The sequence below is a fragment of the Podarcis erhardii genome (assembly GCF_964252035.2).
Source record: "Podarcis erhardii genome assembly, chromosome: Z".
NCBI lineage: Eukaryota > Metazoa > Chordata > Lepidosauria > Squamata > Lacertidae > Podarcis > Podarcis erhardii.
This window is the reverse complement of record NC_138504.1, coordinates 38417292-38432620: the sequence shown is the minus strand read 5'-3', so window position 1 is coordinate 38432620 and position 15329 is coordinate 38417292. Positions and strand designations below refer to the sequence as shown.

The window sequence follows — 15329 nt, the reverse complement described above, 5'->3', positions numbered from 1 at the left end:
CAGAAAAGAGATCAAAACCATGGGGCCAACAACATCACCTGCTGAGAGCTCTTACCGATAGCGCAGAGGGCGTGCTTGAGCTCCAGGGTGAAGGTGGAGAGAGGCACATCTTCTGACACAGGCATGATGGCGACTGTGGAGAGGTTGCTAGCAGGGTTGCTGGCATCCCATTTGCTCCCAGAGGCATGCAGTCCAAGTGGGTGACCTGCTGTGAAGAACAGCCATTCAGAAAGTTGCACATTATCCACACCACCCCCAAACACACACAAACACATGCACTTGTCAGGGCTGGCTCTACTGTTTGGGCAGGGTGAAGCCTTAGGTGGCTGCTATTTTATTTTTTATTTATTTTATTTAATGGTTTTCACAAGTGTATAAGAAAATACAAACATCAGGCAATTAATTCCTAGTGTCATGAAAGGGACAAGCTGTTAGTTGCTGAATTTACCATTATTTATTTATAGGAATACTTCAGAACTGCTATAACATAATTCTATTTTTAAAAATACATACAATCATTCAGGCCTGTTGGCAGAAACCAAGTCTTCAAGAGATGCCAGAGTGTCAAAAGCAAGGGGGCCTGTCACATCTCTGATAGAAGGGTGTTCTACAGTACTGGGCTGGCAACACTAAATGCTTGATTTCTGCTTGTGGGCCAGTCCAGCCTTCCAGCCTCTGTAACAATTGTTGTGCAATGTCAATGCCTGGAAATAAATTCCTGAATGGAAATATTCTTAGCCACATATTTAGGCTCTGTTGTTCAGAAGGTTAGCTCATTTCTGCTCCAAGTTTCCAATCACAGAAAAAGGAAGAATATTAACAGCAGAAAAATGGGTAAGAGTGGAGGAAAATGTAATAAGCATGGATCAGTCAATGCTGGACTGTACAAAGCTCAAACACACACACACACACACAGAGAGAGAGAGAGAGAGAGAGAGAGGGGCAGAACTACAGTGTAAGGACAGTTCCAGCAGTGCAATCATCTCTCCAGCCAATAACAGCGCTCCAATCACCTTAAAGAAAGAACCAATTGGCTGGTTCTTCCACCCCAAGGAGTGTGTGGAAGTGGAAACAGCCAATCCCTCTCCACCTTTGCCAAACCCCAACACATGGGAAAGGGAAAAAGGGGAGGCAAGGATGCATCGTCCTACCCCCTTGCTGAAGGCTGCCAAGGATCTTCTCGCCAAGCAAATGGATAAGCCGAGTCACAACCTGGCAAGAGACACACAAACATCAGACCAAACAGTGCTGAGGGATGGCAGAAGTGTCTTTAACAGGCAGCCACATTGAGATTTATTGGGGCGGGGTTGACGACACACAACGGATTGTAAATGGACCATAGCCAAGATGCTCAGAGGCTGGAAGCTCCTTGATACAAAAGAAAAGCTTCAAGGGAAACAATGGTTTCTTTGCTAAAGTTTTGCAGTAAGTTGATTTCCCCCAGAAATGCATTCTTCCTGCTTTGAAGGCTCTGTTTTAACCCTTTCAACTTTGTTCAAAGGGCATTTATCCGTGTGTGTGTGTGTGTGTGTGTGTGTGTGTGTGTGTATAAAAACAAGAAAGCATTTCTTCACACAGTGCAAACTATGGAACTCTCTCCCACAGGAGGCAGTGATGGCCACCACCTTGAATGGCTTTAAAAGGGGGTTAGAAAAAACTGTGTAGGTTAAGGCTACTCGCCATGATAACTATGCTCTGCCTCCACAGTCGGAGACAGTAATGCTTGAAAGCGAGTTGCTGAAAACTGCAGGAGGGGAGGGAGCTCTGATGCTGTGAGAACAGGAAACTGAATGAGGTGAGCCACTGGCTGATCCAACAGGGCTCTTCTTATGTTCTTACGGGATGCATTGCTCATTTTAACCTAACAATTCCATGGTATAAGTTAGGCAGAGAAACTGTGATGAAATATCTGGCCCAGAGTCAGCTCTGTGGCTGTAATTTGAACCTGGCTTTGAACCTGGATTTTAGGCTTGATAGTTCTTCCATTGTACCATAGAGGGAGGAAGGAAAAGAAGGTCAAGGTAAACTTATGGTGGCGAAAGGATGCTCCCTTGTACTAAATCAGACCACTGGTCCACCTAGCTCAGTATATAATCTCTACACAGACTGGCAGCAGCTCCTCAGGCTTTCTCCCAGGTAGGGATGTCTCTTCCTCCTCTGCCTAGAGATGCTGGAGATTGCAACTGGGACCTTTTGTCTGCAAAGTAGATGCTCCACCACTGTACAGTTGTACCTTGGTTTTTGAACAGCTTAGTTCTCGAACATTTTGGCTCCCGAACACTGCAAACCTGGAAGTGAGTGTTCCGGTTTGCAAACTATTTTTGGAAGCCAAACGTCCAACGGGGCTTCCGCAGCAATCAGAAGCCGTGCTTTGGTTTCCAAAAGTTTTGGAAGTCGAATGGACTTCTGGAATGGATTCCGTTCGACTTCCAAGGTACTACTGTACTATGGTCCTTCCCAGGAACACAGGAAGTTGCCTGATACCAAGTCAGGCCACTGCCCCATCTAGGATAGCATTTTCTGCACTGACTGGCAACAGCTCCCCAGGGCTTCAGGCAGTCCCCACCTGGAGATGCTGGAGACTGAACCTTCTGCATGTCGTGGAGATGCTTTCCCACTGAGCCACAGCCCATTCTGTACACTCTCGGAGCTGCCCTTGTTCTTTCCCCTGACGTAGCCGCTTAAATTATGCAGGACAAAACTGGAAATAATACAGGTGCATAGACCTCTACAGGTGTGTGCACATACATGTGTGTACACACACACACACTGTTGTGCCTATGCTCACTCTACTCACCAACCCACCCACTCCCGCCATTCCCCCATATTAACCCTTCCCCCCATTAACCCCCTAGGACTTCTTTCCACCCCGTGCAACTTCTTAGCTCACTTTTCACCTTGATTTAAGATTGTTATGTTGGTAGGGAGGCAAAGAATTAAAAGCACAGCATATTCACAGCCCTGCCCATTAACCTCCCAAGCATGACCTTGGGGTCATGGAGGAAGGAGTTTGCAGCCCTCTGCCAGAAGCTGCACTCCTTCATGTGACTTGCTATAAAAACAGGCGCACACAAAAACACACACACACAAATCCCAAATGCAGCTCTGAGTGAGCACACAGCAGGTTGCTTACTGCCACTGGTTGAGTCACACTGGCGCTGCCATGGCGACGCACCAGGAACATCAATTTCGGATTTGAACAAGGCGAGCAGCATACGATTTCCTTGGAGTTTTAAAAGCATGCTGAGCACTTTGCTCGTACACACACACACACACACACACACGGGTACAAGAGGGTTTTTTTCGATATAAAGAGAGAGAATGTAGTTCTACTATATTTCTATGATGTCAGTAACCAAAACAAACCAAATTGCTTGAGCTCTTCTGATATTGGCAAGAAACGCCAATATAGTGGCATGAGAGATTCCCACTGAAGCAAATAATGTCTTCAGACAAAGCTGCGGGGGAACAATCTAAAGTCAATTGGAAAAGAGAGAGTGCCAACCTGATGTCACTTAAATTTCCTATGGCTGTTTTGAACATCATTATTGCAGCTTAGACTTTTTAGTATTTCATTATTTAGGCCTTATGAATTAAACTAGGAATGGAGGCCGAGATATATATATTTAATATTACGTGATACCTGGATTTGCAATCAGCCTTGAGCTTCCTTTGAAAACTGGTGGTTGGCAATATTAGAAGTTATTAAAACAAACAAATCTTTCCAACTAAGCTACTCACTCGAATTCCGGTACATTTTTGCACAGGAGTATGCAAAAAAGTTTGTGAATTGGGTTCCAAACCAAACAGTGGCCAACCAGATACTCTGGGAAGGTCATAAGCAGGGGACAAAGGAGATTATTTGCCTCTGTTGCTTAAACCCCACCCCACCAGCCAACAATTCAGTAGTACACTGCTGCTATACATGTAGGTTGCATTTCACTGCCATGATTAAACAGCTGCGATAAGCCAGCCCTCTGTACATTTATCACCTACGCTTTTTTAAAAGCCAATGCATATCATGGTACTGGATTCTCTAAGTCAGGAGTGGAGAAGCTCTGGTCCTCCCATATGTTGCTGAACTACAACTTCCATCAGCCTTAGCAAGCATGGCCAATGGCAAGAGACAATGGGAGTTACAGTTCAGCAACATCTGGAGGCCCAAAGATTCCCCACACCTACTCTAAGTCAAAATACTTTTTAGACTAATGATCTAGTATTAACACATACATTTGAGGACCTACTTTTGAATGCTATATTTGTACTGTGCTGAGACCCACCTTAGCTCAGGTCACTACTCAACAGTGAGCCTTGACCCACCAGCTGAAGACAAATAGCTTTAAGGGATTGATGCTTCGACAGAAATGGTAGTTCTTTCTGTCTGGCCCTGAGCCAAGTGCTGATCAGCTTCAATCTGGGCAATTCCAAATTCTAGCTTTTATGAAATAGGAGGGGGAAATCCATAATTCCTAGAATCCATAACTTCATAAACATCTCCCTAGTACCTAAAGCTACTTACAAGAATAGATCCACATTCATTCTTTTAATCCACACACATTCCAGAAATCCTGGGATGGCACCCACATTCTGATTATCTTTACTACCACTTAAAAATCAAAATGAAGTTTCTAGTCCCTTACAATTGTACAGGCTGAGGGTGGGAAAGAAGTGTCAAATCCATTTGCTTCCTTTGCAGTAACAGTGCTCTGACCCCTTCATAGTTTCTACCACCCTTTTCACTAAGGGTGGATTAAGGGTGGCTTGGAAGCAACGGATCACTCTGAAGCCAAGCTTCACTTTTCCCACACACGTCTGCAGTGCCAAAACTGAGGCTGCAATTGCAACCACAATCCCTATGTTGTAAGACCCAAGCAACCGTGCAGCACTTCAAGGACACAGCCCCTCGCCCGGGGGCGGGGAACAGCAGGGGTAATTTATCACAATCCCCAGAGACGCCTCTGGACTTATGCACAGCAGCCACAAAGTATTCAAAGTGTAATTTTTAAAAAGATTAATTATTAAGCAGACCCCTTTACAGATCCAGAGGTGGGTCAAGACCCCAGCTTCAGAAAAATGCAAATACTGCAGATGAGAAGCCATTCATCACTCCAACTGAGAGCCAAAGTCCATCACCCTGTGAAGCAGAAAGTACATGACCTGTCAAGCCCCCAGACCCAATGTCTCTCCTTGCTTTCTTGAGGGTGGACTTGCTCCGCACCAAAAACCCCTCTTGAACTGACCCTGAACGAAACAACCATGAGAAAAAAGCAAGACTTGTTTGAAAAGAAAAAGATATTGCTTTGGAGTAATTGGAAGAAAATCAGGACACCACCCATAAAGGACTAGGCAGTTAAAATCTGGGATGCTGTCTACGTGATAAAGCTTACCAAGGTTGTGAGAACCAGAGAAGGCAGGCAATTTGATAACCTCTTAATAGAAAAATGGAATCCCATAATAAGCAATTTGGTGTAACAAGGTTCAAGACAATGTAAATCCGTTCATATTGCTTGGGACTTCATGATTTCAGTACATCTGATTTCTAAATCCTATTTTTGCTTCCATTCTCTGTTCTGGGTAGTGCTGTCATATTACTGTTTCTTTGCCTTTGTAAGCTTTCAAATGATAAATTTAAGAAAAAATATTGCTTTGGAAAGACCCATTAACATTCATTTTTATATATATATATATTTATTAAAGGTTTTTTTGATTACAATACAAATAAATAAACACAATAGTACATATCATAACATATTTTCTTATCTTCTTTGGACCTCCTCACATCTCCCGCTCCAGCATTCCAAATTATAAAACTTAAACCAGCAATTTATCACCTTGTTTCCATCCTTATTATCTAATTTTCCAATGTTGTATCTCAAATTTTAGATACGTTTATTTCATACCTTAAAAAATTAAGCTTAGCCTAATAGTTATCCAAAATTTATCTTTTCCTAAATTTAACTTATCTTCATAATTCATTTCGTCTATTTTAATGGTGCCAAGTTATTTATAATCTAACATCCTTCTTAACCTTCATACAATTTACAATATTTTTGCAAATAAATATTGAAATTCTTCCAATCTTCTTCTACGGTCTCCTCTCCCAGGTCTCGGATTCTGCCGGTCATCTCGGCCAGTTCCATATAGTCTATCAGTTGCATCTGCCATTCTTCCAGTGTGGGTAAATCTTGGGTTTTCCAGTGCTTGGCGACGAGTATCCTTGCTGCCGTTGTTGCATACATAAAAAATGTTCGGTCCTTCTTTAACACCCTCTGGCCGACAATACCCAGAAGGAAGGCCTCTGGTTTCTTAGGGAAGGTATACTTAAATACCTTTTTCAGCTCATTATATATCATTTCCCAGAAAGCCTTCACTCTAGGACAGGTCCACCAGAGGTGAAAGAACGTTCCTTCGCTTACTTTACATTTCCAGCATTTGTTATCGGACAAATGGTATATTTTTGCAAGTTTGACTGGGGTCATGTACCATCTATATATCATTTTCATAACATTTTCTTTCAAAGCATTACATGCAGTGAAGTTCAGCCCAGTGGTCCACAACCTTTCCCAGTCCTCAAACATGATATTATACCCAATGTCCTGTGCCCACTTTATCATGGCCGATTTTACCGTTTCATCTTGTGTGTTCCATTTTAACAGCAAGTTATACATTCTTGAAAGTACCTTAGTCTTAGGCTCTAACAATTCCGCTTCCAGTTTCGATTTTTCCACCTGGAATCCTAACTTTTTGTCAAGTTTGAAAACTTCCTTAATCTGAGCGTAGTGTAACCAATCTCGCACTTTATCTTTCATTTTATCCATACTCTGCAATTTCCAATTATCTCCATCTTTTTCTAATATTTCCCAATACTTTGGCCAATTGGCCTCCATATTGAGTCTTTTTCGGGCCTTCGCTTCCAATGGTGAAAGCCACCTTGGAGTTTTATTTTCCAGTAAGTCTTTGTATTTTGTCCAGACATTAAACACTGCTTTTCTGACAATATGGTTCTTGAAAACCTTGTTAATCTTAACCTTGTCATACCATAGATATGCATGCCAACCAAAAGCATTGTTAAAACCTTCCAAATCCAGTACATCAGTGTCTTCAAGAAGTAGCCAGTCTTTTAACCAGCAGAAAGCTGCTGATTCATAATACAACCTTAAGTCTGGCAGGGCAAAGCCCCCTCTTTCTTTCGCATCAGTTAATATCTTAAACTTAATTCTGGGCTTTTTGCCCTGCCAGACAAATTTGGAAATATCTCTCTGCCACTTCTGAAAGCACTCTGTTTTGTCCACAATCTGTAATGTTTGAAACAAGAACAGCATTTTTGGCAAGACATTCATCTTAATAGCAGCAATTCGGCCTAACAAGGAAAGTTTCAATCTTGTCCAACTTTCTAAATCTCTCTTAATTTCTGACCAACATTTCTCATAGTTGTCCTTAAAAAGACTCAAGTTTTTTGCTGTTATATTTACCCCTAGGTATTTTACTTTTTTGACCACATTTAACTCTGTCTCCCTCTGAAACCGTTCTGAGTCTGTAACTGTCAAGTTTTTTTTCTAATACCTTAGTTTTTTGCTTTTTTAAATCTGCTTGCTAAAATGTCTGCAAATATTTTGTAATCCACATTTAAAAGGGAGATGGGACGGTAGTTCTTAAGTTGTGTCTTTTCAGTTTCCAATTTAGGTATCAATGTGATGAAAGCTTCTTTCCACGATTCCGGTGCCTTCTTCCCCTCCAAAATTTCGTTGCCCACCTCCATCAGTGGTTGTATCAAATAGTCTTTCAATGTCTTATAGTACTTGGAGGTGAGCCCATCCGGCCCTGGAGATTTGCCCAGTTGCATGTTCTGAATAGCTTGTTCAATCTCTTGTCGTGTTATTTTACAATTCAGGATTGATCTGTTTTCTTGTGACAGTTTTGGTAATCCATTTTTTATCAAAAATTGTTTTATCTCGTTCTCATCTTCCGGCCCTTGAGTATATAATTTTTTGAAATATCTCTGAAAGCACTTTCTAATCTCCTCAGGGTTCTGAATGTTCCTTCCTTCAATCTCTAAATTTGTAACTGTGTTTAATTTTTGTCTCTTCTTCAACTGCCATGCTAGCAGTTTCCCACATTTATTAGCCGATTCAAATGTCCTTTGTTTCATTAATTTGATTTTCCATTCTATTTCCTGGTTTATCAATTTGGAATATTGTGCTTGGTAAAGTTTAATTTCTCTCAGAATCGGCTGTGACTTCGGATTTAATCTTAACTTCTTCTCACATTCTTTAATTTTTCCCAGAATCTTGTCTTTTTTTTCATTTTGTGCCCTTTTCTTTACCACATTCTGTTGTATCAAGAACCCCCTCATCACAGCCTTACTTGCATCCCAGATGATTCTTTTTTCCACCGTAGTGTTCAAATTTATCTCAAAATAGTCCTTCAAAGCTTTTTGGGCCTTTTTAGTGATCTCCTGATCTCTAAACAGATTGTCATTCATCTTCCATCTAAAGGAGCCGGTTGGTAGTAGTCTCATATCCATCTTTACTGCATTATGGTTGGAGCAGGTCTTTGGGCAGATTTCCACCTTTCTGATCTTAGGTGCCAGACCTCTAGATATCCATATTTGGTCAATTCTTGTCCATGTCAGTTGGGCTTCAGAGAAGAATGTTCCCTCTCTTCCCAAGGGGTTCTTTGTCCTCCAAATGTCAATCAAGTCCATATTGTCAGTCAGTTCGAAAAAGGTCTTAGGTAGTCTGCCATCTTTTGTCATGTTTTGACTTTGTGACTTATCCATGTTGGTTGATACCACCCCATTCATATCTCCCATCATGATGATATTGTCATAGTCCAGATAATCCAGCATGCTCTCATGCAACTTCTTGTAAAATTCCGATTTCCCCTCATTTGGTGCATAAATTCCTAATATCAAAAGCTTCTCTCCTTGGTATTGTATCTCAATTGCCAAAATTCTTCCTTGCTCATCTTTAAATAAAAGTTTAGGTAACAGGCTCTCCTTTGCATAAATCACCACTCCTCTCTTCTTCACTCGATCCGAAGAAATAAATTCTTGGCCTAATCTTTTATTTATTAGCACTTTTTTATGGAGCCTAGTCACATGTGTTTCTTGCAGACAAATAATGTCCAATTGTTCTTTTTTCAATATATGAAATATCTTCCTCCTTTTTTCCGGGGAGTTGCATCCATTAATATTCCAGCTCAACAGTTGCAGAGACATCCTGAATAAATCTGTTATTTCTCTGGGGGTGGTATCTTTTTCTCTGGATCTTCAGGTTCCAAGGGTAGAGGTACAGCTGATGATCCAGGCCCTGAGGGTGTTTCAATTCCTTTCTGAAGGTCCTCTCCGTAGGCGATCAAAAATTTATCTCTGTTTTCAAGCGTTTTAATTTTGACCTTCTTCCCTCTGAAGGTAAAGGATAATCCCTGAGGAAATTCCCACCTAAAGATGATTGAATTGCTCCTTAACAGTCTGACTAATTCAAGATAGGTGGATCTGAGGTCCAAAAGTTGTTTTGGGATTTCTTTGTAAATTTCAGCTCTTGTATCCAAGAAGTCCAGTGACTTTTCGTAGTGTAGACCCAATATCTTATCTCTTTCCTCCTTCGATCTCAAAGTTATCAAACAGTCTCTGGGCTTGTCTTTCCTTGCAAATTTTCCAAGTCTAAAAGCCGACACAATTTTAAAGTCCTTTTCCTCCTCCAGGGACCAAAATTTAGCAAATTCTTTAGTCAGGAACTCAATTAAGTTTCCTTGTTCAAGCTCTGGTATAGACCTTAACCTTAGGTTATTTTCCCGATTCCGCAGTTCTATCATGGACAAATACATCTGTTGCTCTCCAACTTGTTTATGCAGTGGTCTGACCTCTTGTTCTAAATTTTCAACTTTTTGGCTAGTTGCCTCAGCCAATTTACGATTTTCTTCAGTGGCCTCAGCTAACTGTCCAATTGATTTTACGTTCAGAGCCACTTGTTCAGTTATTTTGTTTAGACAGGCTGTATTTTGGTCAATCTTGGACGTTTGTTCATCTGCTTTCTTGTCCAAAGATTCCACTCTCTTGTCCAAAGATTCCAATTTTTCAAAAATTTTCTCTAAAATTGAGCTAGTTGCTCCTGCAGCCATATCTTCCAACTGTAATTGCTCAGTTTCTTCTTCCCCTGCCAACAGCTGAGTAGGCACAGTTCCTTCTTCCCCTGCCGATGGCAGAGTAGGCACAGAAGATCTACGTGTCTGTAAGGCTGAGGTTAAAGTTGTTTGTCTAGTTCTTACTCTAGCGTCCTTTTTTCTTGCGCCACTCATTCCAGTTTTATCTAATAGTCAAGGTCAAACCAAGTTGTTCCCATGGGAAAGCAACAGCCCAGAGAGTAGAGAGTCAAATAGGAGGAAAGGAAAGAGAAAGTAAAGTAAAGTCACAGCTGTAAATCCAAAATCCTCTAGAGGGAGCTCAGAATGTCTTGAGGGAAGTAGCCAATTCAATAAAAAATAAAAAAAAGACATCCAATTTAATGTCCAGGTACCTTCAATAACTTGTATTTAGCAGAGTTGGTTTAGACAGCAAAACAATGTCTCTAACAAGTGCCAAGTGATGTTTCAAAGTAGCAAGTCCATAAGCACTCAGAATTGTAACAGGCCTCAGGTACAAAGTAACCAAGGCTGCAAGCTGACAGTTCTATTATTCAGGCAGTCCAAAGTACCTGGGCTTCTCAGTCAAAGTTGTAATTCCCAAAGAAAAAGATTAGCACAGTCCAATAAATAGATAAATCACTTAAATAAGTTATGTCCTTACTTTACACCGGAATAGCTTCAATGAATGCTCAGATCAGTTAGTTTTAGTGCCTCTTCAAAGGCTCCACATCATAATTCTTTTGCTTTGATCTTTAAGCAGCAGCGGAAGACGGACTTCCTGTTTACATCTCTCCGCTTTTTGCCAAATTTCTGATACTTTAGGCTCAAATTTATTAGGGTCCTTCGTTACTCACGGGTCGTTACTTTTCAGGATCCGATTTTCCAGGAAAAAAGGTCAGCGCTCACCAACAGCAGCTGCGCGGCTTCACTCTACAGGAATAGCGATCGACTCACAGCGCCGCAACCCCCTCCGTGATCCGAGGCTCCTTACGGGGTCTCTTCTCAGTTTCAGGGGCCGCTTCTGGCGCCCGCCAAGTCCCACGGCCACAGGCTCTTGCTGCCTGTGGTTTTTTAACGCGGGTCTCCGCTTTGCCGTAGCAGACGACCCATTTCTGCGGAGCTTCCTCCTCACAGCGCGAGGAGGACCGCCATTGCCGTTCGCGCAGCCTCCGGAAGTCCAGACCCATTAACATTCAGGGTGCAAGGTAGAACACACTCACTCTGTGAGGAAGGGGATATCAATTGGTAGTAGAAGGGTTTTGTGGTTTATTTCCTTTGATTCCTTCTAGTTTTCCTAGCCCATGATGGGAATTTTGTTGAAACTATTTATCCCATGTGCACTCCTGCAACCTCTTCCTCCACGGAACGGCAGCAAGCGCAACAGCTGTCTCTTATTACTATCCTGAAAACCCTGGGAAGATAGGAATAGGGTGCAACAGATCCAAGGTCACCCAAAGACGTTCCATGTCTGGATTTGAACCCAAATCTAAAGGCCACTCTCTAAACCACTGCCATTTAGGTACATTAAGAGATGTATATAAATTTGACTCAGAGTAGACCCATTGAAATTAATTGACCAAAGTTAGTCACTGCAGGGTGTTGAACTAGATTTCCCCCAGGGTCTCTTCCAAATCTACAATTCTATGATTCTACGTACATCAATTTCAATGGGTCCAATGTTGGATATTATCCAATGTTTTGGGTCCTGGTTATGTCTGATGTAGTTTTATCTTAACCAGTTAACTGCGTTTTATTTCAAAAATCACACATCCCTTACATGGGAGTAAAGAAAGCTGCGTATTACCAAGCAACACCACTGGTCCATCTAGCTCAGTATTGTCCACCTATGGGCATCAGCTCTCCAAGGTTTCAGGCAGGAGAAATTCCCAGCACTGAACCTGGGACCTTCTGCATGGAAGTCAGATGCCCAATGCCCCTTTCAGTAACCCTAGGGCTGCCTGTGGCCCTCACATTCCTTTAGGTGCTATGGGGGTAAAAGAGAGATAGAGAAAAGGGGTTAAAAGAGAGGGGGGTTGTCCAACCTATTTTTGGATTTGGTCCCCCCCCCACCACCATCTTTGATTCTAGCCCTGGGCAGCACTGGTATTCAGTCCCCCTGCCCTGACAGAAAAAAGGCTACTCACCCCTGCCCCTAAGCTAATCTCAGATGCTTGTCAGTACATGGGCTGATTGACAGCCTGCTTTTCATAGCACCTGTAATTCACCTACTTTTTAAAAACCCAAAACAGACCTGGTTTGGGGCAAAGAATTTCCCCAACCTCCACTGCCTATTAAGCTAAAAAAAAAACCAAAAACTAGTTCCATGGCCCTATTTCCATATGAAGACAATAACAGTGTTGATGGCAAATAATACACAGATGGAGCTATATTCTAAATATAGAGGAGCAAAAGAGGCTTTAAACACAAACAAAGGCAGGGGGAAGGCAGAGAGGGAGAGGGAAAAGAGAAGGGAAGTCTGCAAGTTAATAGTCAGGACAGCAGCAGGCAGACACTCTGAAAGCAGAGGGGAAATGCCATCAAGTGGGGTTAGGAAGAGTCAAAAGGTCAGACAAGAGTCAAAAGGTTACTGCCTTCCAGATCCAATATAATCAATTTTGGTCCTGCATACTGTGATCAATAAGCCTTTCATCAATGAGGGGACCAACAGAGAGCAGCTCTTTTAAAACCAACACATAATTATGTACAAGTGACTCCCCACTTATGCAGGGATTACGTAAATGCTTGTAAATAAGGAGCCCAATCAGAGTGGGGAACTAAGGCGATTTCTTCTTCTTTTACAACAAAAATGGTTCAGAGATCTTCGGAACCCTGCCTAACAAAAAGCAACCCATACTGTACCATTGCCTCAAGATCGCCAGAAAGGGCAGGGAACAGCTCGCTTGAGCCCACTGTAATACAGCTTCTCGCCCAACAACTGTTGAATAGGGTAGTGCAGGAAGCAGCAAGAGCTTCTGTGTGCCATTTTGGAGACCATAAGTCCTTTTCTCTTTTTTTAAGCCTTTAAAGCCTCTTTGTGCTCTGGGGAGGGTATCCTTTCAAGCCACAAGGACTTTCCAGCTCTCTCCAGCCATTTGAATTGATTTGAACTGATTGATTGATTTCCCAGAACCGCACAGTCGCGTATGAGTCAATTGCGTGTAACTGGGAAGATGCCTGTATTGATAGACAAACTGAGCTAATTCCATGGGGGCAGTGGGAGAAGAAGAAGAGAAGAAGAGTTTGGATTTGATATCCCGCTTTATCACTACCCAAAGGAGTCTCAAAGCGGCTAACATTCTCCTTTCCCTTCCTCCCCCACAACAAACACTCTGTGAGGTGAGTGGGGCTGAGAGACTTCAGGGAAATGTTACTAGCCCAAGGTCACCCAGCAGCTGCATGTGGAAGAGCGGAGAAATGAACCCAGTTCCCCAGGTTACGAGTCTACCGCTCTTAACCACTACACCACTCTGGCTCTCAAAAAAGTCAAAAGTTTTTTGGCATCAAAGCAGATGATCTCAACAACTCCTCCTGCCCATGGCTCAAGTGATGGGCCTGGAAATGTCCACAAAGCCCATCACTGATTGGTTACTGCACCAGCTATGCATGCAAAAGGTCTCCAGATTCAATCCCAAGGATCTCCAGAAAGGACTGAGAAAGAGTCATGTCCAAAATCTTGGAGAGCTCTTGCCAATCAGCACAGACTGAGGGTGGAGGAATCTGTGGCCCTACAGTGGATGTTGGATTCCAGCTCTCATCAGTCCAAGTCAGTGTGGTCAATAGTCATGGATGATGCGAGTAGGGCCACATTTATGCCATACATTTAAAGTAATTGAATAATAATTGTTTCCCTCGAGGAATTACGGGAGCTGCGGTTTGTTCAGGGCTGCTGAGAGTTGTCAGGAGATCCCGCTTTTCCACTACCAGAGCTACCATTCTCAAAGTGGCTTCACAATGAATCCCGCTTCACAGGAAAAGTTGAGAACTGTAGCTCTAGGAGGGGAATAAGGTGTCTCCTAACAACTCTTGACCCCCTTAATAAGTTATATGTCTCAGAATTCCTTGGGAGAAGCCATGACTCTTCAAAGTGATACCATAGTGCTTGAAATGTATCATGTGAATGTGGCCCTGGAATCAGACATCATCTGGAGGACCAACTTTGGCACAGACAATACTGAACTAGATACATGTGCACATGTGTTTTTATTCTGTCTGACAATTGTGTAACACACTGTGCCGGGATGCAGAGGAGGAGGAGGAGGAGGAGGAGGAGGAGGAGGAGGAGGAGGAGGAGGAATCTAGAGCCTGACCACCCACCTTGAGCTGGAATGTTTTTTGAATTCCTGGCAAGGTTGGCTAGGCCCACATCATCACATCAAGCAGGTGGTTTTTGATAGCCCAGCTGTTGAATTTCACAGTAAGTTGCGCTTCAATTTAAAAGCACAAGGCACATACTAGACCCAAGGGGAAAATCTTGGATTCCTTTTTTTGAAAAGCACAAGTGTGCCTCTACCAAGTCACCTTTTAGAAATAAAAGGAACAGGCAAGCCAAAGGAATAGACCCTTAATATAAACCGAACATAAAGGTGCATTGCCAGAAGGATGTAGACATTTGACTCCGATATCAAGCATCAAGCCAGGCCCAGGGAGACAATGGTTCAAATTCCTGCTTCTGCGACGCAGCTTAAGAACTACCGCCCCATTTCTTTGTTTAATGTGGATTACAAAATTTTTGCAGATATTCTGGCAAAAAGATTAAAAAAGGTACTAGTAGAAGAAATTCATAAAGATCAAGCGGGCTTTCTCCCGGGCAGACATTTGTCTGACAATACGAGGAACATAATTAACATTTTAGAAAAACTACAAGTGAATATTAACACCAAAGCAGTTTTGATATTTGTGGACACCGAGAAAGCCTTTGACAATATTTCTTGGAGTTTTATGAAGAAAAATTTACAAGGGATGGGGGTGGGTCAAGGGTTTGAAAATGGTATAGGTGCAATTTATTCAGAACAAAAGGCAAAATTAATTGTGAACAATGTAGTGACGGAAGAATTTAAGATAGAGAAAGGAACACGACAAGGGTGCCCAATCTCCCCATTGCTTTTTATATCGGTCCTGGAGGTCCTTTTAAACATGATTAGAAGGGAACAATTGGTTAAAGGTATACAAGTCGGAGCTAAACAGTACAAATTGAAAGCATTTGC

At 42.3% G+C, this 15329-nt stretch overlaps 1 protein-coding gene across 6 annotated transcripts in view; it reads right to left on the bottom strand.

Annotated features, from left to right (window-relative positions):
- The window catches only part of PNPLA7 (patatin like domain 7, lysophospholipase), a 120976-nt gene that overhangs the window by 54345 nt on the left and 51302 nt on the right, over nt 1–15329 (bottom strand). For 3 of the 6 annotated variants that reach the window (XM_081847466.1, XM_081847463.1, XM_081847464.1), the window contains 2 exons: nt 1152–1212; nt 56–205 (listed from right to left, as the gene is read on the bottom strand). In XM_081847466.1, coding sequence (XP_081703592.1) covers nt 56–205; nt 1152–1212 — 211 coding nt within the window. Of the gene's footprint in view, nt 1–55; nt 209–1151; nt 1213–15329 lie in introns of all 6 variants that reach the window. The other 3 variants (XM_081847461.1, XM_081847462.1, XM_081847465.1) reach the window with 1 other exon arrangement.